This window comes from Schistocerca piceifrons, chromosome 8, assembly GCF_021461385.2.
Source record: "Schistocerca piceifrons isolate TAMUIC-IGC-003096 chromosome 8, iqSchPice1.1, whole genome shotgun sequence".
NCBI classification, from domain to species: domain Eukaryota; kingdom Metazoa; phylum Arthropoda; class Insecta; order Orthoptera; family Acrididae; genus Schistocerca; species Schistocerca piceifrons.
Window position 1 is genome coordinate 490,775,319 of NC_060145.1, and position 22,872 is coordinate 490,798,190.

General features: G+C 41.8%; 1 protein-coding gene across 3 annotated transcripts in view; it reads left to right on the forward strand.

Moving 5' to 3' along the window:
* The window catches only part of LOC124711358 (origin recognition complex subunit 3), a 122,108-nt gene extending 102,206 nt beyond the window's left edge, over positions 1 to 19,902 (forward strand). Inside the window, exons 12-13 of one of the 3 annotated variants that reach the window (XM_047241396.1) lie at positions 17,688 to 17,893; positions 18,996 to 19,902. In XM_047241396.1, the coding sequence (XP_047097352.1) occupies positions 17,688 to 17,893; positions 18,996 to 19,101 (312 nt within the window). In that variant the 3' untranslated portion in view covers positions 19,102 to 19,902. The remainder of the gene's footprint in view (positions 1 to 17,687; positions 17,894 to 18,995) is intronic. The other 2 variants (XM_047241394.1, XM_047241397.1) reach the window with 2 other exon arrangements.
* Positions 19,903 to 22,872: the final 2,970 nt, after the last annotated feature.

Below are 22,872 nucleotides of genomic sequence, written 5' to 3' on the forward strand. Positions count from 1 at the left end.
CTAGTAAGAACCAGTTGTACAGTCCCCGGCTAGCAGCCGCTTAAGTTCGATTCTGAAAATAATGCAGAAAACGTGTTGTACAAACAAATAACAATGCCTAACTAGAGAATAATCGCGGGATAACTAAATTGGTGATTCTGGCAGGGTTAGTGAAGTTAATCAGCGAACAAATTTTGACAATGGTAGGTGTAGCTACAGAACTGGTGATGACAAGATCATTTGTTAGAACAAGTAAGGAGAAGAAATAGGGACGTCACACACATTATGGAAGAATAAGACGGTTCCAAATGTATATAAAAATTTCTTAATACTACTTTTAGATCTCATGCTTGAGACACTGGTGCGTATGAATGAAATGTGGAACTATTTCATAACAAAAAACTTTTTGCTTGTAGTACGCCTAATAGGCATTTGATATTGGTACTTCATGAGTTGTATTCTGTCATGTTATAAAAATGACCATTTGTGTCAAAACAGTCTCGTTTGTTTGGGGTAGGTTACAAAACTGCTGCAATATTAGAAAGGCCTATTTTGTTTTATCTAGCAGACAATGACAAAATAGATGTAATCAGATAGAGAAACCACACCAGTCTTGGGTATTATTTGTATTAATAGCTATTTCAGTACTACAAAATGACATTTCAATTTTTCACATAGCAACATGTTTGACGAACTTTGATGAGGTAACAGATTCTTTTGCAGAAAGGAAAGCACGTCATGTAAACTGTAGCAAGATTAGAGAGAGAAAAATGCTATGAGATAAGGATTGAAGAAATGTGTACTTTCTTGCTTGTCTCTTGTCTTTATTGGTTTTATGTATCCTATATTTAATTTTATGTCACACAAAACAGCAAGTTATTAGCTAATAGGCAATAAAGAGTCCAGATTTTCTGAAGAGCTTGTTCTCCCAATTACAAATAATCCCATCTGCTATTAATTGCGAAATTTTTTATTTTTAAAAGGAGGGGTAGACTGTGAAACCGGCCAACTGGGAACAGGAGAGGCACCACAGGACATTTCAATTTCCACTGTCCTGAATATAATTTGATGGCATCAATTACAAAATGTACAAGTCACAATTCCACAGAGCAAAATATAGTGACGTGCGATAGAAGAATGCTGTATGAAGAGGCGTGGCACTGCACTTTGGCACACTTAAGACCAAATAAGATCTCTTACATTTCCTCGAACACATATGTTTTATGTTTCAGACTTTTCAGAAAGATGTGCGCTACAAGATAAACATATTTTTGAATTTTTTGTATTGATCCAGTTCGCAAATATTGTACATCCGGGGCGGATGCGCAGAGCAGTCTGAGTTTTAGTGGGTAGTCTGCACGTGATCAGTGTTTACATTTAGTGATTTTGCTGTTTCCCCTTCATTTATTCTCACGTCACATGAAAACAAAATGGATATATGTGGCTGGGAGCTATCAAGTGAATTAGAATACATTCACATAATTACGGAAGGCTGTTATTAGTTTTAGATTTTATTTTATTATTATATTACATTATATTATATTATTATTCTGACAGTCAAGCATTAATTGCATTGCAGAACAAAGAAGTTATTTTTGTCTGTTTGTTAAAGAAATATGACTTTAATTAACCTTTTCCGCAGAGGCAGTCAATCTATTTGAAACAAAATGTTTAATTCCACAGTACTGGCTAGTTTCGACTGTTGGCTGCATTTCAAGTGCACTTTTTCATCTTCTAGCACGTATGGCATTATTTCATAATAAAGAACCAAACATGATACAATACAGTACTGGTGCTCCAAGAAAATTTACATCCCGAAAACCACACTGGAAAGCTTAATATGAGTTTGAGGTCTACTTCATTGGGATTCTGGATATACAAATTTGAACTTCAAGTGTGTACATTTTAATATGGTTCACGGAATTCCGATGCTCTGTCCACCATCAGTGGGATTTCAAAGGCTATGTGTGAAGGGACTGACAACAAATGCTAATAAAATATAACTATTATTAAGAGCACCACCCTTAACTTGGAAATGAGAACTTGTCGCCACAAGGCGAACAGGAAGAGGAAGGTAGGAGCAGAGCATGTTGCATTTAAAAGCTCTCCATCCTGCTCACTTCCTATTCCCATCTCGGAGTACCACTGTCCACCACTTCTACAACTACCTCCAAACGTCCCCCACACCCCCTCATAGCTGACAAACCTTGTCTCACAGACCTACTACACTTACCCCACCCTCCAAAACTCCCTCCCACCACCACACAGAACCCAAAACTTAAACAGACCCGTAACACAGTCATGAACCTTTCCTGACCCTTAGTCCCACAGAAATATCAGTCATTTCCAAAGGCCTCACCTTTTGCTCCACTCCCAAATTCAACCATGCAGTACTAGTTAAAGACCTTCTCTCCTTCTCCTGGTCCCTACTGTGGAAACACTTTTTCGCCACCAACCTGACCAATCAGACTCAACCAGAGACCAATATTGAACCTTGCCTAACTCAGTTCACTCCTCCATCCAACTGTGATCCCCCCCCCCCCCCCCCACTGCCTCCAAACCACCCCCTGTTAACTTTCCAGAATTTCTTATCCTCGAACCTTGCCTCACCATCATTCCCCAAATCCCTCAACATGCATACTAACCTTACATCCGCAGAAAGAACCACAGTCCACCATCTAAAAACTGATCCCGATCTTATAATCCTACCTGCAGACAAAGGCTCCACCACCGTTGTTTTGAATCGCAAGGATTATGTGGCAGAAGGACTCCGTCAGCTGTCAGATACTTCCACCTACAAACCATGCCACAGTGATCCCATTCCAGCAATCCAGCAGGATCTCCAGTCACTACTCAAATCCTTAGGCGTATCCCAGAACCTCTCCCCAGAGTCCATCTCTCTACTTACCCCTACCATTCCCCACACTCCCACCTTCTACATGCTTCCTAAAGTCCATAAACCCAACCACCCAGGACGCCCCATTGTGGCCGGTTACTGTGCCCCCACTGAGAGAATCTCTGCTCTCATAGACCAACACCTTCAACCTATTACCCAGAACCTATTCTCCTATATAAAAGATACCAATCATTTCCTCGACTGACTCTCCACAGTTCCTTTCCGTTTACGAGACGGTGCCCTGCTCGTCACTATTGATGCCACCTCCCTGTACACTAACATTCATAATGCCCATGGCCTTACTGCTATCGAACACTAACTTTCCAGACGCCCTATGGATTAGAAACCAACAACCTCCTCCGTAGTCTCCATGACCAACTATATCCTCACCCACAATTACTTCTCCTTTGAAGGCATTACCTACAAACAAATCCGCGGTATGGCTATTCCGCGGTATGGCTATGGGCACCCGCATTGCAGCATCCTATGCTAACTATTCATGGGCCATCTAGAGGAATCCTTCCTAAAAACCCAGAATCCTAAAGCCCTCACCTGGTTCAGATTCATTGATGACATCTTTGGCTATCTGGGTTGAAGGTGAGAACACCTTATTCACATTCCTCCAGAACCTCAACAACTTCTGCCCCATTTGCTTCACCTGGTCCTACTCAACCCAACAAGCCACCTTCCTAGATGTTGACATCCACCTCAGATATGGCTACATCTTACCTCCGTCCATATCAGACTTAGTAACCACCAGCAAGACCTCCACTTCGACAGCTGCCACCCATTCCATACCAAGAAATCCCGTCCGTACAGTTGTCACATCTGTAGTGATGAGCAGTCCTTCTCTAAATAAACTGAAGGTATCACTGAAGCCTTCACTGTCCGTAATTATACTCCCATCCTTGTACAAAAACAAATCTCCTGTGCCTTATCTTTCCAGTCTCCCACCACTTCCCAAAGTCCCACAGTCCGGCCACAGAGGAGCAATCCCCTCGTAACTCGGTACCATCCAGGACTGGAATAACTGAATTACATTCTCCGCCAGGGTTTTGATTACCTCTCGTCGTGCCCTGAAATCATAAATGTCCTGCCCACTATCCTTCCCACCCCACCTACCGTGGTATTCCGCCTTCCACAGAACCTACGCAATATACTCGTCCATCCTTATGCAACCCCTCCTCCCAATCCCTTACCTCATGGCTCATACCCCTGTAATAGACCTAGATGCAAGACCTGTCCCATACATCCTCCTACTGCCACCTACTCCAGTCTGGTCACTAACATCACCTATCCCATCAAAGGCAGAGCTACCTGTGAAACCAGTCATGTGATTTACAGGCTAAGCTGCAACCACTGTGCTGTCTGTCCTCATGAATGGCCACCGACAAACTGTGACCAAAAAACAAGTGGACACGCTGCCAAACATGATACCCCTCTTCTCAGTGACTGCTTCACAGCCTGTGCCATATGGATCCTTCCCACCAACACCAGCTTTTCTGAATTGCGCAGGTGGGAACTTTCGCTGCAATACATCCTACGTCCCGTAACCCTCCTGGCCTCAACCTTCGTTAGTCACTGTCCTCACCCATCCAGCCCCCTCCCTTGTTGTTGTGAAGCATGCATAGTCTTTGTAAAGCCTTTGACACATTTGGTTGTTGGAAGAGGCTTGCATGAGTACTGTGTGTCATTGTTGTGTATGGCGCATTTCCTTCGCAATTTAAGTTATTTTCGTTTTTTCTCTCGTTTATGTTTCATTGTTGAAGTATTATTCTGCAGTAGCGGGATACAGTAATATCCTTTGTTAGAGTATTGGTTCTTACCAGTAAAAATTACAAAACCTGAAAACTAAAACAATGAAAATTCCCAGTAAAAAATTCCCGGGTTTTTCCCGGATGAGAAATTCCCGGGTTTTCCCAGATCTCCCGGTTGTCCCGGGTCATATATACCCTGACTAAATACAAACAAATTGAGGCTAATGATTCCAAGACTCTCCCAGCTGCACCTCAGTTCCTTGTGGTATCGTTTACTGAAGGTGGTCAGGCCTTCACTATGGTTAAACCCTTTAATATTCATACAGCTGTTCATAGAATTGCCAGCCCTGTGAAATCCTGTTCTCGTTTACACAATGGCACTTTACTTTTGGAGATGAATAACGATTATCAAGCATAATTACTTGCAGCTTCACTCCTCCACCGCTATCCTTTTTGTATCGAGGCCCAACAAAAGCTGAATTCTTAGTGTGGTCTGACCGTACATTGTGAACTCGATGTACTGCTACCATTGTCGATGTTACAACCACACTCAAATGTCCTGTCAAAACCCAGACAAATGTTTTACTTGTGGTAGGGATGCCCGCTAGGGGAATTGCCCACCATCTCTTCAATTACAGTGGTGACCATACAGCCTCATCCCAAAAAATGTCACATGTATCTTGATGAGCGGGCCATCCGGAAGATGCAGGAGATATGGGTCATGAAAAAAGTGCCTTACCCTGTCACTCGCAAGTTGCTGGATAGTTGGAAGAACTGAATTTTACCATCTAGCCCTTACAATACCGTTCTCGTTCCATGAAGGACTTAGCTGTGCAGACTTGGGACATCATATTCAGCACCACGTCCATAAAATTGCCCATTGTGACGGCAGCATTACCATCTCTTCCTCCAGCTGTGCAGCAAGCCACGAACTTTTGCTTCTGGTGGGAAAATCACCTGCTACACAGCCAGCAGGGCGGAAAGGGCAGAAGGAATACTCCCACGAAGACTTATGTCCCTCCAGCCAACAAACACCTGAATCTTCATCTGCAAACCACAAAGGCGCAAAGAAACCAAAAAAAGATAAATAACCTTCTCCTTCGCCGACTAAGAGATCCTATTCCATGGCGTCGCTGTGTGTTACCCTTACGTGGCTGGCCTCTGTTTCGCCAGTGCGCACCTCCAACCATTTCTCTCCCTTGCAATCAGCTGGTCAACCCAGTGAGAATGCCGACACCTCTGTAAATGTCATGGAGCAGGATCCTCCAGCCTGTGCGCCTTGTAGCAATCTGTCTTTGAGGGCTGGCACTCAGCAGCCGCTGAGCGACAACCCTTCATTTTTTCTCTCCCACCATTTCCCTGTCATGACTCCCCTTTACTGGAACATTCACAGTGTCGTATCCAGCGAGGAGGAATTATGGTTACTCTTGGAATTGCAGCATCCACTTTTTTTCTGCCTCCAGGAAGCAAAATTGCATCCTCACAACCACTTTGATCTCTTGAATCTCTTTTCGGTCCACTTCAACCTTCCCCCTGAGGGCGGCATTCCATTTCATGGTGGAGTTATTCTGCTCATCTGGAATGACATTTGTAGTCAAATCATCTCACTGAATACCCCATGGCAAGCTGTTGCAGTCCTCATTTTTCCTTCTTCCCTTCACATTTTCTCTTTGTACCGTCTACATCCCTCCAACATTTGGTTTCCCCAGGGCGGAATTCCTCCAGCTTAATGGGCGACTCCCTCATCCCGTTTTGCTGCTTGGTTACTTTAATGCACACCAACCCCTTTGGGGCTCTTGGCAAACATATGAGAGAGGCGCCGCCCTCTTCGCTGACCTTATAAATCAACTTTGACCTTATCTGCCTTAACACTGGAGCACCCAAGTTTGCACTGCCCAGCTTGCCCATCATTTTGAGTGGTCCATTCTCTCTAACACATACTTGAGCGACCATTCCCCGTATGCTATCCTTTTGCTGATTCCTACACCACCTACATGTAAACCGAATTGGCAGCTTTCGAAGGGCGACTGTGGGGCTTTACTCCTCCCTGGAAACCTTTGACGAGCTACATATTCCCAGTTGTGATGACCAGGTACAACCGTTATCCTTACCGCCACAGAGCTCCCCCCCCCCCCCCCCCTGCCTCCAGGGGATCAACAACTCTTTTGTGGATAGGTGCATGGCGAGCACAGGACCCCAAGCTAGTGCAACTCTCTTCTCTCTTTCGTTTCCCAGCTACATGCCTTCCTTTTCCACATCTCACCCTGTCCCCGATCTCCCCCCCCCCCCCCCAACCCTTTTCTTTCCCCTTCCCCGCATCCCTTCCCTTCCCCTTCCCCCTCTCTTGAGGAGTTTGTTTTATGCCTACGTCCAGAGACGGACACTTGTGACTGTAAGACGTAGTTTCTCTTCTTTTATCTCTATACTGGAAAGTCTCTGTCCTTACTTTGTCCTTCTCTTTTCCTTGAGTCTACTCTTTACCTTCTTCTCTGCTGCGGCATTTGAGAATTCTTCCCTTTTTTTTTTTCCTGTGCGTGTCTTAAGGCCGACTCACGCGTTCCCACACGTAGCTCATGATGGGGCAATGCGTAATTCCCTGCCCCGGGTAGACAAGTAGGACACAGATCTACATCTACATCCATACTCTACAAGCCACCTGATGGTGTGTGACAGAGGGTACCCTGAGTACCTCTATCGTTTCTCCCTTCTATTCCAGTCTCGTATTGTTTGTGGAAAGAAGGATTGTCGGTATGCTTCTGTGTGGGCTCTAATCTCTCTGATTTTATCCTCATGGTCTCTTCGCAAGATATACGTAGGAGGGAGCAATATACTGCTTGACTCTTCGGTGAAAATATGTTCTCGAAACTTTAACAAAAGCCCGTACTGAGCTACTGAGCGTCTCTCCTGCAGAGTCTTCCACTGGAGTTTATCTATCATCTCCATAACGCTTTCGCCATTACTAAATGATACTGTAACGAAGCGCACTGCTCTCCGTTGGATCTTCTCTATCTCTTCTATCAACCCTATCGGGTACGAATCCCACACTGCTGAGCAGTATTCAAGCAGTGGGCGAACAAGCGTACTGTAACCTACTTCCTTTGTTTTCAGATTGCATTTCCTTAGGATTCTTCCAATGAATCTCAGTCTGGCATCTGCTTTACCGACGATCAACTTCATATGATCATTCCATTTTAAATCACTCCTAATGCGTACTCCCAGATAATTTATGGAATTAACTGCTTCCAGTTGCTGACCTGCTATTTTGTATCTATCTTTCTATGTATTCGCAGCACATTACACTTGTCTACATTGAGATTCAATTGCCATTCCCTGCACCATGCACAATTTGCTGCAGATCCTCCTGCATTTCAGTACAATTTTCCATTGTTACAACCTCTCGATACACCACAGCATCATCTGCAGAAAGCCTCAGTGAACTTCCGATGTCATCCACGAGGTCGTTTACATATATTGTGAATAGAAACGGTCCTATGACACTCCCCTGCAGCACACCTGAAATCACTCTTAGTTCGGAAGACTTCTCTCCATTGAGAATGACATGCTGCGTTCTGTTATCTAGGAACTCTTCAATCCAATCACACAATTGGTCTGATAATCCATATGCTCTTACTTCGTTCATTAAACGACTGTGGGGAACTGTATCGAACGCCTTGCGGACGTCTATAAACACAGCATCTACCTGTGAACCTGTGTCTATGCCCCTCTGAGTCTCGTGGACGAATAGTGCGAGCTGGGTTTCACATGACACATAAATACCCCCTGGTAAAGGCCAGGCCCAGGGAGGGGTGATTACCCGAGCTGGTACCTTCCGAATGTGCCGATTGGTCCCTCCATCCTTTCCTAGGGAGATGTGACCTGAGGTGTGGACAGTCACCTAATGTGGGAGTGACCTCAGAGAGGGTCCCCACTGGGAAGTAATGCACCATCAGAGACGTCGGTAATCTTGGGGGATACTTTCACAATGGTTTCTTCTACTTCTACTTCTGTGATGTCTGCCCACAAGAGAAAGTTAGATGAGTCTCAGCCACGGACAATTCTTCCATCAGTGCTAAAGTTCCTAATTGTTTCTTAGTATGACGAAGGTCAAGACTTCTCCACAGTCAATCCTTTCATTATCCAGAAAGGTGTCAACACAGTTGAAGGTCCTGTAAAGTCTTGTTCCCAGTTACAAAATGGCACCTGGTTAGAAAGAGACAGTGCCCTCTAGATACATAAATTGCTTCCAACTACACTGCTACACACGTTCCCAGTCAGGGTGGAAGTGCACCATACTTAAATTCATTGTGCTGGATGATTTACACAAGATCACTCGACGGATTATCAACTGAGGACATTCAAAATTTCTTGTCTGATCAGGGCATAACAGTCGTAAATCGAGTCATGAAGAAGGTTGAAAAAGAATTCGTACCGACCCGCACTATCTTCTTGACATTTGACAGAGTTCAACTACCATCGAACATTAAAGCGGGATATGAGATAATTTCAGTTCGCCCTTACATCCCCAACCCTATGCATTGCTATCGGTGTCAGCAGTTTAATTATGCCAGCCAGTCGTGTTCCAATACAGCCAAATGCATAACCTGTGGCAGCGATGCCCATGAGGGTGATTGTCGACCTCCATCCCCTCGATGCATCAACTGTTTGGGTGACCAAGCAGCCTCCTCCAGAGATTGGCCTATTTTTAAAGATGAACAAATTATTCAGGAAGCTAGAGTGAAGGAAAAGGTGTCTTACTTTGCTGCTTGTAAGTTATTTGCCAGTAGATGGCCACTCTGCTCCTCGAACTACTAAGGAGGTAGCCATGCGATCTCACCTTTAGCGCCACAGTTGTCAGATCGGCCAGCCCATTATCCCCACTATCATCTGCTCACTCTAAGAGTCAACCTTCATTGGTTCCTGCTAAATCACGGTCCCCAAAATTGGACGCCCAGACTTCCAATAAAGAGCCTTCTCATGAAGATCTTTCACATACCCTGATCTCACAACCATTGACTCCTCCCTCATCTCAACGTCCTGCTTCCAAGAAGGCTCATAAGAAACAAAGTTCCTCTCCTTCCCTGCCACGGCGTCTCTCTTTTGCAGCGCCACCCAGTGGTAGCCACCCTCGGCCGTCTTCCGTTTCGCCAAGACCCACCACTGGCAGCCTATCAACCAGCCAATCACTGGGACCCGAACAACCTACGGATCAGGATCTTCTGCCTTTGGCTGAATGTCGTTCCACACTGTCAGCCACCGGCTATCAGTGGTCTTTGAGTTGATGGCAACTGTGGTGAGATTTTCCCCTTTTCTGTCCACCCTATGTCCATTATCCATTGGAATATCTGTGGAATTCGCTCCATTGGAATGAATTGTTGATCCTCTTATGATCCTACTCCCAGGTTATCTTCGGTCCATGTCCCCAAGATCACTTTGTCATCCCTCATTTCCAATCAGTCTGGTTTGATCTCCTGTCTGTTGATGGTGCTCCAGCACACGGGGGCTAGAGATTCTTCTCCATGATACTATCCATTGTCACCCAATCCCCTTAAACAGTTCCTTCCAAGCTGTCGCTGTATGTCTTTCCATTTCTGGATACACCTTCTCCCTTTGTACCATATCGATTCTGTCGTCCACACCAATGGCAAGAGCCAATCTTCTTCATCTTCTTGGTCAGCTACAACACTGCCCCCACCCCCCACCCCCTCTCCCGCCCTATTTCCTCGCATTTCACCTTTACTGCACCGTATCCCGGTCCTTGGTGGACTGAAGTGTGGCAAGATGCAATTCACGGGCGGAGGTGTGGTCTCCGCATTTTTCACCATCATCCTACAATGTAGAACTGCATTCGTTATAGACAGTTGCGTGCACAGTATCGTTGCGTTCTTCATTATAGCAAAAAATTCAGCTGGATTTCATTTATTGCTTCTATTAACAGTTGCACTCCCTCTTCCATTGTGTTGGCCGACCTCTGACAACTCTCCGGGACCAAGATCCAGTCCCAAATTTCTAGTGTGACCTTAGGAGATGTTGTTGTGGACCCCATTACTGTCTCCAACACCTTGGGCTGCATTTTGTGAAGATTTGAAGCTCCACCCACTATCACCCTGCCTTCCTCCATAGGAAAAGAGTGGAGGAGGCTCGGGTGGCACCCTTCTCTTTTCAGAATCCTGAATGCTAAAATGTCGCTTTTACTATGAGGGAGCTAGATCATGCTCTCATTTCATCCTGATGTTCTGCCCAAGGGCCGGACAGTGTTCACATTCAGATGCTACAGCAGCTCTCTCTTGCAGGCAAGCATTTTCTCCTTCATACAAACAGTCGACTCTGGGTAGATGACATGTTTCCCAGGTGCTGGTGTGGAGACATAGCTAAGGCTGATAAGGACAAACACCTTCTTTCTAGCTACTGCCCCATTTCTCTCACCAGATGTAATTGCAAGGTGATGAAACATATAATTCATGTCCTGGCTGGTATGGTGGCTTGAGTCTCGCAATTTACTAACCACTGCACAATGTGGATTTTGAGCACACTGTTCTGCAACTGACCGTCTCGTCACTTTGTGTTCCATTTCATGAATGGTTTTCTGTGGAAACACCAGACTGCAGCCGTGTTTTTCGAATTGGAGAAAGCCTGTGACACCTGCAGGGGAACTGGCATACAGAGTTTTCAAGTTACATGTAGGTTCTGCCTTGTGGGGCACCTTTGTCCAGGAAAGCGGGGTGCTTCATAGCTCCGTTCTGAATGTTGTCCTCTTTGCTATTGCCATTAACCTTATTATGGCCTGTCTCCAGGTGGGTATCTCTGGCTCTCTCTTTGTTGACAATTTTGGAGTCTGTTGTAGTTCTCCATAGACTCGTCTCCTTCAGCAGTATCTTCAGCAATGTCTCAATTGGCTTTACTCGTGGAGCATCGACAACGGCTTTTTCTTTTCCACTGATAAAACTTTGTATGAATTTCTGGTGGCATGATGGGTTTATTCCACTGTCTTTACATCTTGGGCATGTTGCTTTTCTTCCGTTCACTGAAACTACGAAATTCCTGGGGATCATACTTGATAGGAAACTTTCTTTATCTTCCCACGTGTTTTACCTGGTCACCCACTGTACCTGGCCACCCACTGTACCCGGTCCTTCAGTGTCCTTGTGTCCTCAGCGGTTCTTCCTGGGGAGAAGACCTGACCACCCTCCTCCATTTGTACCGATCCCTTGCCTGTTCACAGATAGACTACAGGTATTTCATTTATGCATCTGCATGTCCATCCATCTTACATAGTTTAAATACAGTACAGCATTGTGGCATACATTTGGCCACTGGCACCTTTTGAACTAGCCCGGTTTAGAGTCTGTATGCAGAAGCTGCCGAACCACTGCTGTCATACTGACGTCATATTCTCTACAGCAGGTATGTATGCCATTTGTCTGCTATGTCCGGCCACCCATCTGTGCCGCCTCCTTCGATGACCCTTTTGACTGCTAGTATGGAGCGTGTCCTTCGTCTCTGTTATCTCCTGGAGTTCCTGTTCGGCTATTGCTACTGCAGCTTAACCACATGTTATCTGCTGCTTTCCCAGTGGGTGTGGGGCTTCATCTATTGGTGTAAGTTTCTCGATCTTTGCACGGAACTTAGCGATAGTTCTTATGTATACACTGATGGCTCTCAGACTGACCATGATGTTGGATGTGGCTTCCCCATTGGCACTGACTATTTTCGGTATCAGCTTCTGGAACACTGCTCAGTATTTACAGCAGAGCTCTTCACCCTGTATCAGGCCACACAGTACATCCGGTGACACAGGCTTATCAATTGTGCCATCTGCTAGATTCTCTCGGTGCCCTTAAGAGCCCATGTGTGCTGTATGTAGTCCATCCCATATTGCAGTGTGTCCAAGAAAGCTTCCATTTGCTCAGTCTTGAGGGAGCCACTGTGATGTTTATGTGGATTCCTGGTCATGTTGGTTTGATGGGAAACGAGGCTGCTGATGCTGCTGCCAAGACTGCAGTCCTCCTAACTCGGTCACTAGTTCTTCCATTCCTTCTTATGATCTCCGTGTTGTTAGCAGGTGGCATCACTTTGGTATCACCACTGGTCTTCCCTTCATAGGAATAAGCTCTTGGGGATTAAACCTTTCCCAGCTGCTTGGCCAACCTCCTCTCAGCCCTCTTACCGCGAGGAGATCGTCTTAGCAAGGTTGCATATTGGGCACTATCTTTTTAGCCATCACCATGTGTTAAGTGGTGATCGGCCACTGCTTTGTGCTCATTATAATCAATCTTCGACAGTTCACCATTTCCTGACTCAAAGTCCTTTTTTTAATCACTTGCTTTCTACTGTATGTTTGCTGTCTGAGGTGTCGTCCATTTTAGCAAACGGTGCTTGAGCTGTTGACTGTGTTTGACCTTTTATCCATCGTACCAGTATGGGAAAGGACATCTAATATTTAATTCAGGACCTCCATTGTCTCTACGGCGTATTTTGCAGGTCTTTCTCCAAGACAAAGACCATGTGTTTAACAGTCTTTCCTTCTGTTGGGCTTAACGTGTAGTCGCTTTTAACAACTTTTTTGTCTTAGTGTTCTAATGTTCTGACATGGGTGCTTATGAACCTAGTTATTTTAGCACCCTAAAACAAAAGAAAAAACAAACAAAACAAAACCTATCTGCTACTTAAGATACTCAGAGGCAAGCATGCTAAAGTATCTGTAGCTATTATTGGCATAATATTACACTGCTGTGAAGATCAAGTCCGAAGATGAAAGCAAATGAAATTTTCAACATTAAAAATCAACTTCAAAAGAAAACATTTTCATAATGCCCCAAAAGGCAGTTGACTGCATAAATAGCTGAATACAAAAGTCTACTTTAAATTACTACTCTTCAACTTGTAAGTGTTCCACAGAAACACAAACTTGTTTATGTAAAGCAGCTTCCTCCAAAAGATGAAGATTACTTTAACTGCTCTGTGAATCTGTATAATGATGCCAGTTTATCCAGACACTTGCACTGATCCCCAATGACAGTGAAATACCACACGCCTGAATTATCTAGAAAGAGACACTCCTGACACTCAGACAATAACACGATAAAGAAATAATTGTGAAAAGGATATTTATCGTAACATGTTGTTGTAATGACTCCGTTAGTGATCAAGGGAAGAACATTTTCATTTGCATGCATTATCACTGCTGTCTGTTCCAACAGTCTCTTCCGTTTAGAAGTACACGTCTAACACTCCAATCAGCTGGCAGTCATCTCCTAAATAGACAGGTCTATACATGTTTAAGCAGTTTACCTAAATTTTCTTTAAAATTCATGTTCCCAGGAAATGAAAATTGTTTTAAATTTTAAGGGCTTGTTCGAAGCTGGCAGCACCCCATAGTAAACAGTTAGTTGCCTCAACACCAACTGGTATTAGCTGTGTGCATAGTTGTGGTGAATAAACACATTAAAAATTAGCCCTTCTTTTAATCATAATATGCTGCAGATCCCTCAGATGGAAAGACTTTGCACAACTGTTGGAAGAAAGCACAGTTAAAATCTGTTACAAGAAAGAGAGCAGAAATCATTCATGAAAGTACCTTTTAATATGTATCTGTTGAACAATATTAAAAGCTTATTCTGAGTTCAAGCATAGTGAGGTATCTTGAACAAAATGGCAGGTAGGTAGGCAGTAGATAGATTTATTCATCTCATAACATACAATTTCAAATCATTGTTGATTTGATGTGTTGGCGACATATCAGCATTTTCTTATATTATGTTATGTTCATTTCTGAGATGTTTCTATGTAGTTCCATGTTACAGTTTCCAGTATGCAAAAGTAAATGTATAATTTCCTCGTTCATTCTGTAAACTATCCTCAAAGAAGTTGTCAGTGGAATAGTAACTCTTTTCCGCCAGACGGGTATAGAGTGATCTTTTCAGTGAAACTAAATCCTTGATATGACTGCCTTTTTCTTTTATTGTAAATTTTTAATCCATATACTCTGGTGTTTGAGTACTGAGTTTTAATGATGTGTTAAAGTATAAAATTCTTTCTGTGATGATTGCTGCAGTTGTGGTCGAAATTGAAAGAGTTAAGTGTATGTTGACTTTTATACAAGAACAACAATAAATCGTGTGTAAAGGGAAGGAATAGAGAGTGTGGTCGACATGATGCCCACTATTTGGCTACACATGTTCCAAATTGTGATATTATGAGTCTCATGACATTTGCTGAATTTCCCCACAACAAGATCATGCCGTAATGGATAACTCACTCAAAGCAAAAGTTATAGACTAACTTTCCGATGTCTAAGATTGTGACACCTGACAAAATATACATCGCAAAAGCTAGGCTGTTAAGTTCGTTTGCTAACCAGTTTGTATGTACCTTCCAATTTAAATTTTTACCAAGTTTTAGGGATACGGACTGCATGTGGTTTGGTTCTGTGATATCCTCATTATTGCAAGTTACCTTTATTTCACTTCGTTCTAACAATTTAGCTTCAAATTGCATCCTTTTGGTTTTAGTTACATTTAGTTTCAGTCCCTTTTGATAAAACCAAGATTGAAATTTCTCTAAAGTATTTATGATACTTTCTGGAATTCTTTCAGGCACCTCATTTCCAATTAGAAGTGATTTCTCATCATCAAGTAAAACTGAATTAACGCCAGTAGCAAGTGGTAGGTCATTTATGTAGAAAAGGAACAGGTGGGGATCTGATAATGAACTGTGTGGGAATCCTTGGACAATACTTTTCTGTTTTGAGAAGTAATTTCTTTAATTTGAAGTTGTAATTAATCTATCTGTTAAGAAAGAGATGAACCATTGTAAAGCAGTGTCACTGGTTCCATAGATCAAGTAATTTGCATAAAAGTAACAAGAGACTCACAGGATCGAAAGCCTGTGTTAGATGTACCTGTGACGTTTCTACCCTTATCTAGTGAGGAGCATATCTTTTCAGTAAACTCTTTGAATGAATTTACATTGCTTTTTCCGTCTTGGAATCTGAACTGGTTTGTAAAAATTATGTCATTTACTGTAAGAAATTTTTGAATTTGTTGTGCTGCAACCTTTTCAAACATTTTAGAAAGTACTGACAGAAGAGAGATAGGGCGGTAATTCCCCATATCTCCTGATGATCACTTTTTGAATAGTGATTGTATATTGTAATACATTTGGAAAACATCCTTGCTCAAAAGATTGGTTTATGATAACTGGCAGTGATTGTGAAATGGCATTAGAAGCTCTCTTGATTATAGATGTGGATGTTTCATACTACCCAAATGAGGTTTTGTTTTTTAAAGCAAAAATTTCAATTTCTATGGCCCTTTAGGCAGTTTTTTTTTTTCTCCGAACTGTTTGAAAGATGTGTTCGGGTTGTTTCTCAAGCATATGAAATTCACATTGTCTTGATAGGCTTCTATATCTACATCCAACCTTACTATATTTAAGAAGAATTCATTTAGACAACTTGGCTCTGAAGAGAGACACACATTGAAAGAAGACTGCCTCATATCATCAGCTGTGGGACTGAGTTCTCTGTGAGATATGGACAAAACACCACATTTGCATCTCACCCTCTCGTGCACACACATGACTGATGTCATTTGCAGATGCCAATACTAGACTGCAATTGTGGTGAGCATCGAGCTCGGTTTGCGTTAGTATCAGAAGTACAGAAGAGATGTGGGCTGGAGAAAGGGGATTGGGGGGGGGGGGGGGGGGGGGCATAGGAGGGTAGGGATGGGGAACGGCGTTGCAGTGCTGCTTGTGGGAGCATGTGAGTGGGTTGCTAGGTTCAGCATTAGGAGGCTGTGCTATGGTGGCAAAAGAGGAGAGAGGAAAAACGGAGAAGGGGAAGGAAAAACTGTACAGTCATGCCGGTTGGACAGAGGGTGTATGTGACAGACTGGAGTGGGAGTGCACTATTGCCTTAGATAACTGCTATCCACCAGCACTACAAGAAAAATGCATGACACCACCTCAAGAGACTGTTCATACTCTTCCTCTTGTACTCTCACTATGAACTATCACCATCTAGCACCACTACTAGAAAAGTGAATGTATGTGTTTGTTTAAATCTGATGAAGGACATAGGCTGATAGCTTCTTTAAATGTGCCTCTCTGCCACTCAGTGCCTCCTCTATCTGCTGAGTAGCAATCTATCCTATTTTATATTGTTGTATTTTCTGTTGTTGGTTTTTAACTCAGTCATTTGAGATAAAATAAGTTTTATCTTCATCTTATCAATTTTGTTCCTACTGCAACACGTATTCCCAGACTCGCTTAATGAGTCATATCAAATATGACAATCGTGGAATTTTTCTCTCTGGGATGAATTTTTACGAGTGCTCATGATGGGAAGTTTCCTCTGCAATGCGCTCCACAGTGATTCGTGGCATGCCAGAGTAGGTGTAGTATTTCTCTCTCCAAGAGGGTTTAAATAATGTTTTAATCAGTACACTGGTAAAAGAAGCCAGAGAGAGAGAGAGAGAGAGAGAGAGAGAGAGAGAGAGAGAGAGAGAGAGAGACTCGGGTGTTCTTGTGGGTTGATCATCGAAATATTGTGCATATAATGGAAACAACAGTTCAACTGAACACCCAGAAATACAACATTAATCCTTCTGATTCGTTTTCCTCTTTGTTTGTGAAGTAATTTTTGGTAAAAGGAATGAGCTTAGTACGGTTTTTTGTTAGAAATCGTTGTGATAAGTACAGCATACTTAATTTTTTAGTTACATCAGTTGTTTTAAATTCTACAGCGTTCAGAAGATTTCTTAAAATATTTAAATATTTAGAAACATTTAACATTGTTTATTTGGAGCTGTGATGCATTCCATAGCTTAATGTTTCTGCAAAGCAACTGATAACTATGTGCCAATCATGATAATTGTAACTGTTTTATATATGTTAAGGCAGACCATTACAACATGTTTTTGATGCAAGATTTTTTTCACGATTATGATGAAGACTGTAATATTCACTTTTATTTTTTATGCTTAGAGTTTATATTTATAAGTTTATCATTACTTACATATTGCAGTATATATAGTAACACACTTTTATGATTACAGTGTGACTGCTGTAAGATTTCAGAGCCAGGAACTATTCTGCCATCTATGGTTGACCTTTGCATCGCATTTAAGCTACACTTGGAAAGTGGGCGTTTCATTTCACTTGCTGATTGGCTTCAGGCTTTTGCAGCTGTAGCAAATCCTGCAGAAGATTGTGATGATGGTGATGAAGACAGCCCTAACTCAAATATTGATCCTCATATACAGTATCCTTTCACTAAAAAATTTCATTTGTTACATTGATTATTCATTTATTCAATTTTTACAAATTATTTTGTCTTTACTGTGTTAAATTAAGCAGTAGCTTTACAAATGCTCACCTCATACTTCTTGTGTACGATGAATTTGAAACAAGATTTTAATACAGCCCCAGAAAAGTGCTGTCAAAAATTTCTCTTGTAGTGGCCAGTAACCTGAAAGGAAATTGCTCATCCTTTGATACTTTCCTAACACATTACTTTTTGGCAAAGTTTTGCACAACTATCCGTTTATGTACTTGTTTTCTCAGTAAGTGTGTTGTGATTCTATGTAATTTGGGACAAATTTTGTTGCTTTGACACATTGTAAAGAAAGGAGATTGTGTGTGTGCAATTATTTTTCCTTCCATTCAAGTTTATTGATGATTCAGCCAGCCAGACTTTGAAAGGGTAATTCCACGACTCGAATGAAAGTCGTAAATGTTTCAAAGACCTATGACAGAGACTTCAAATCTGCCTTACTTGAACACATAACAAAATGCAACTCTGCCATAGCTTGTGTTGACACCAAAGCTGGAGTTTTATTGTATCTTTTCTGTAGACTGCTATCAGAGTTGCATAGAGGATGTTACAGCCCTTAACTTCCATGTTGTAATTGCTCTTGAACTGTTCCTCTTTCACCAAATCTACACGGTATTTTCCAGGCATATTTGTCATTGAATATGGTCCCTACTGATGACATACATGATATTCCAGTTCTGTGATTATATCTTGAACAGCTCTATGTTCAAAATATAGGAAATTTGTCATTTGTTGCACATATTTGGTTGTTTGCTGTAACCAGTTTGTTGACCAATCTCATGTCCTTGTCTGAGGTAGCAGAATGAGGGTGGGTTTTTGTGCGATAGCTCTCAGTGTAGCCACTTTCATACAAAATGAGATATATGTTGTAGAGTAATATTCATAATAAATGAATAAAGTTTCAGAATGTAATGGCTCTTATTCTGTACTCTCTCTTGGTTGTGAAAATTTGTATGCAACAAATCTGTTATGTTTCTGCAATGAAATATGAGCTTTATTTATTGATTATTTTTCCTTAGTGAAATTACAGAGCCCGATTTACTCAAGCTGTAAATGAACTTCAGTTACTTGGCTTTATACGAACCACCAAAAGGAAAATGGACCATGTTGCAAGACTGACGTGGGGTAGCTGCTAAGAGCTGTGCTCAGTAATCAACAGTTGGCTTTCACTTTTTATGAGAGCATCTACACACACTGAGAGACAGAATGATGTTTGTTTTCTGTAACAGTGAAAATAGAGGTTAATAGGGATGTAGTATATGTATTACAAGATGTGTGTTGCAAGGATAACTGTTGTAGAACCTCATGGAGAGAAAAAAAAAAAATTCTATTTTTATTTGTCAAAAACATTTCCGCCTAAACCTTTCAACAATGTAAATGAACAGAAATAGGAGATGCACACTTCTGTATGATACTAATGTTTCCCATTGTTTTTGTTATCACTTAACCAGAAATAATAAGAATAAAAGTTGGGAGATAACAATTTGTAATTAAGTTTTTCTGACTTTTTCCATGGTAATTCTGACCTGCACTAAATTTTATAAAATGTAAAGGACAATGAATGCATCAGACTATATGCTGAGTGTATTGTGCAGTCTTATCAGTGCATCATTTATACTGGATATCCCAGTTTTTCTATTTTTTGCTTTTGTCTTAAACCACAATACATTAACATGACAGCAATATTCAGTTTGTAACTGATCTCTATGGGCAGTTAATCGTGGTAGATTTTTCAGCAGCATTAGAATCCAACTTTGTCCATAATGAATGTTACTGATTTTGAGCAAATTAATTGCGAAAAATCTGATTCTGCCTTAACACCAAACAGAATGTGTGGTCTGTCATTTGTGCCAAAGATTTTTCTCAAAGAATATTATAGCACTACATTTACTACTGTTCGTATTTTCTAATAATCACATATGTGTGTGGAATATATTACTTTTATGAACTTAGTGCATTGTAAAATATTTCATAAATATGAAAGTTCTGATAAAAAGAAATGAGATTAAGCATCTACTTGTTGTCTTTTTTGCCTTGAATAGTGTCTTTTGCACTGTGAGTTTCATCAGAATTCTTCAAATCGATGACAGTGGACAATCGGTTAATTGCAGGCGGATTCTTGGGCTCTACCAGAGATTGTTGAGTAAAAGTAACAACATTGAGGAAATAATACTGACTTTACAAATTTGAATACATTGAAAATATGTTGAATTAGTGATAGCTGCCTTCAAAGTAGGACTGTTTTAGTCCACATACATCTGCATCTCGTTTTCTGTGCACCATGGCAGGAACTATAAAGTTTCTGCCTTTAAGATCATATGTGTAGTAAAGTGATCATCCATTGCCTCTGAGTAGATTGATGTTTATGGAGCTAGAAACATTATGCACTTACACACCATGACAGTTAGTTCACTAATAATACAAGTAGTCATGTTCCATTTCTGCTGGACCATGTATAAAAATTTAGGTGGGCATAATATTTATTTAACTTTTCCAAAACATTTGAAAACATTGTTTTCAACCATACAGGTGCTGTGTGAGAATGTAGTGCAGGGCACCATCTTGTGAATTAACATTTCAATATTTTTATTATGTTAATTTGTATCCCCCATACAAAAAGTTGAATTGCAAGTCTTGTACTTTGTCAGGTGTTTTTGACTGGGCAAAAGTAAGATGACATAACAAGAGAATATCGGCAAAAGTAAAACACTTTTCTTTGAAATTGTCATCTAATGTTTTTCAACCATATCTAAATGATTAAAAGTGCGGAAAAAGTTCATAAAAATATGTATATAACACAGGAAGAATATTGTGACAATACAGTATGAAGTGCTACCAGAATGGAAGGTCTGCCACATAATGCCACTCTGTAAAATTAAGACATAAATAACAATAATTAAGAAATAATATTTCACCATACAGAAAATGACATACTTCTACATCTACGTCTACATAGACACTCCGCTAGCCACCGTATGGTGCATGGCAGAGGGTACCATGTACTACCACTACATGTCATTCATTTCCTGTTCCACTTGCATTTAGAGCAAGGGAAAAACAACTGTCTATATGCCTCCATATGAGCCCTGATTTCTCGTATTTTATCTCTGTGGTCCTTGGCGGCAGTAGAATCATACAGCAGTTGGCTTCAAATGCCAGTTCTCTACATTTTCTCAATAGTGTTTCTCGAAAAGAATGTTGTCTTCCCTCGAGGGATTTCCATTTGAGTTCCCTAAGCATCTCCATAAGGACCCGTGGTCTAGGGGTAGCGTCTTTGATTCATAATCAAAACGTCTTCGGTCCCAGGTTCGATCCCCGCCACTGACTAAATTTTGATAAATAATCAGCATTGGCGGCCGAAGACTTCCGGCATAAGAAGTCAGCCTCATTCTGCCAACGGCCTTTTCAAAGAGGGCGGAGGAGCGGATAGAGGTTCAGGGCACTCTCTTGTCCTAGGGGTGGGAAATTGCCCCTAAAGGTGGAAGAATCAGCAATGATCAACGACATGAGGATGCAGATGGCAATGAAAACCACTGCATTAAAGACACGTAACGTGTATCCACAGGACATGTGGCCTGTAATTGAAGTGTCATGATGACCTCTCCATTGGCAAAAGATTCCGGAATAGTCCCCCATTCGGATCTCCGGGAGGGGACTGCCAAGGGGGAGGTTACCATGAGAAAAAGATTGAATAATCAACGAAAGGATAACGTTCTACGAGTCGGGGTGTGGAATGTCAGAAGCTTGAACGTGGTAGGGAAACTAGAAAATCCGAAAAGGGAAATGCAAAAGCTCAATCTAGATATAGTAGGGGTCAGTGAAGTGAAGTGGAAGGAAGACAAGGATTTCTGGTCAGATGAGTATCGGGTAATATCTACAGCAGCAGAAAATGGTATAACAGGTGTAAGATTCGTTATGCATAGGAAGGTAGGGCAGAGGGTGTGTTACTGTGAACAGTTCAGTGACCGGGTTGTTCTAATCAGAATCGACAGCAGACCAACACCGACAATGATAGTTCAGGTATACATGCCGACTTCGCAAGCTGAAGATGAACAGATAGAGAAAGTGTATGAGGATATTGAAAGGGTAATGCAGTATGTAAAGGGGGACGAAAATCTAATAGTCATGGGTGACTGGAATGCAGTTGTAGGGGAAGGAGTAGAAGAAAAGGTTACGGGAGAATATGGGCTTGGGACAAGGAATCAAAGAGGAGAAAGACTAATTGAGTTCTGTAACAAGTTTCAGCTATTAATAGTGAATATCCTATTCAAGAATCACAAGAGGAGGAGGTATACTAGGAAAAGGCCAGGAGATACGGGAAGATTTCAATTAGATTACATCTGACAGAGATTCCGAAATCAGACACTGGATTGTAAGGCGTACCCAGGAGCAGATATAGACTCAGACCACAATATAGTAGAGATGAAGAGTAGGCTGAAGTTCAAGACATTAGGCAGGAAGAATCAATACGCAAAGAAGTGGGATACGGAAGTTCTAAGGAATGACGAGATACGTTTGAAGTTCTCTAATGCTATAGATACAGCAATAAGGAATAGCGCAGTAGGCAGTACAGTTGAAGAGGAATGGACATCTCTGAAAAGGGCCATCACAGAAGCTGGGAAGGAAAACATAGGTACAAAGAAGGTAGCTGCGAAGAAACCATGGGTAACATGTGAAATACTTCAGTTGATTGATGAAAGGAGGAAGTACAAACATGTTCCGGGAGAATCAGGAATACAGAAATACAAGTCGCTGAGGAATGAAATAAATAGGAAGTGCAGGGAAGCTAAGAAGAAATGGCTGCAGGAAAAATGTGAAGACACCGAAAAAGATACGATTGTCGGGAGGACAGACTCAGCATACAGGAAAGTCAAAACAACCTTTGGTGACATTAAAAGCAACGGTGG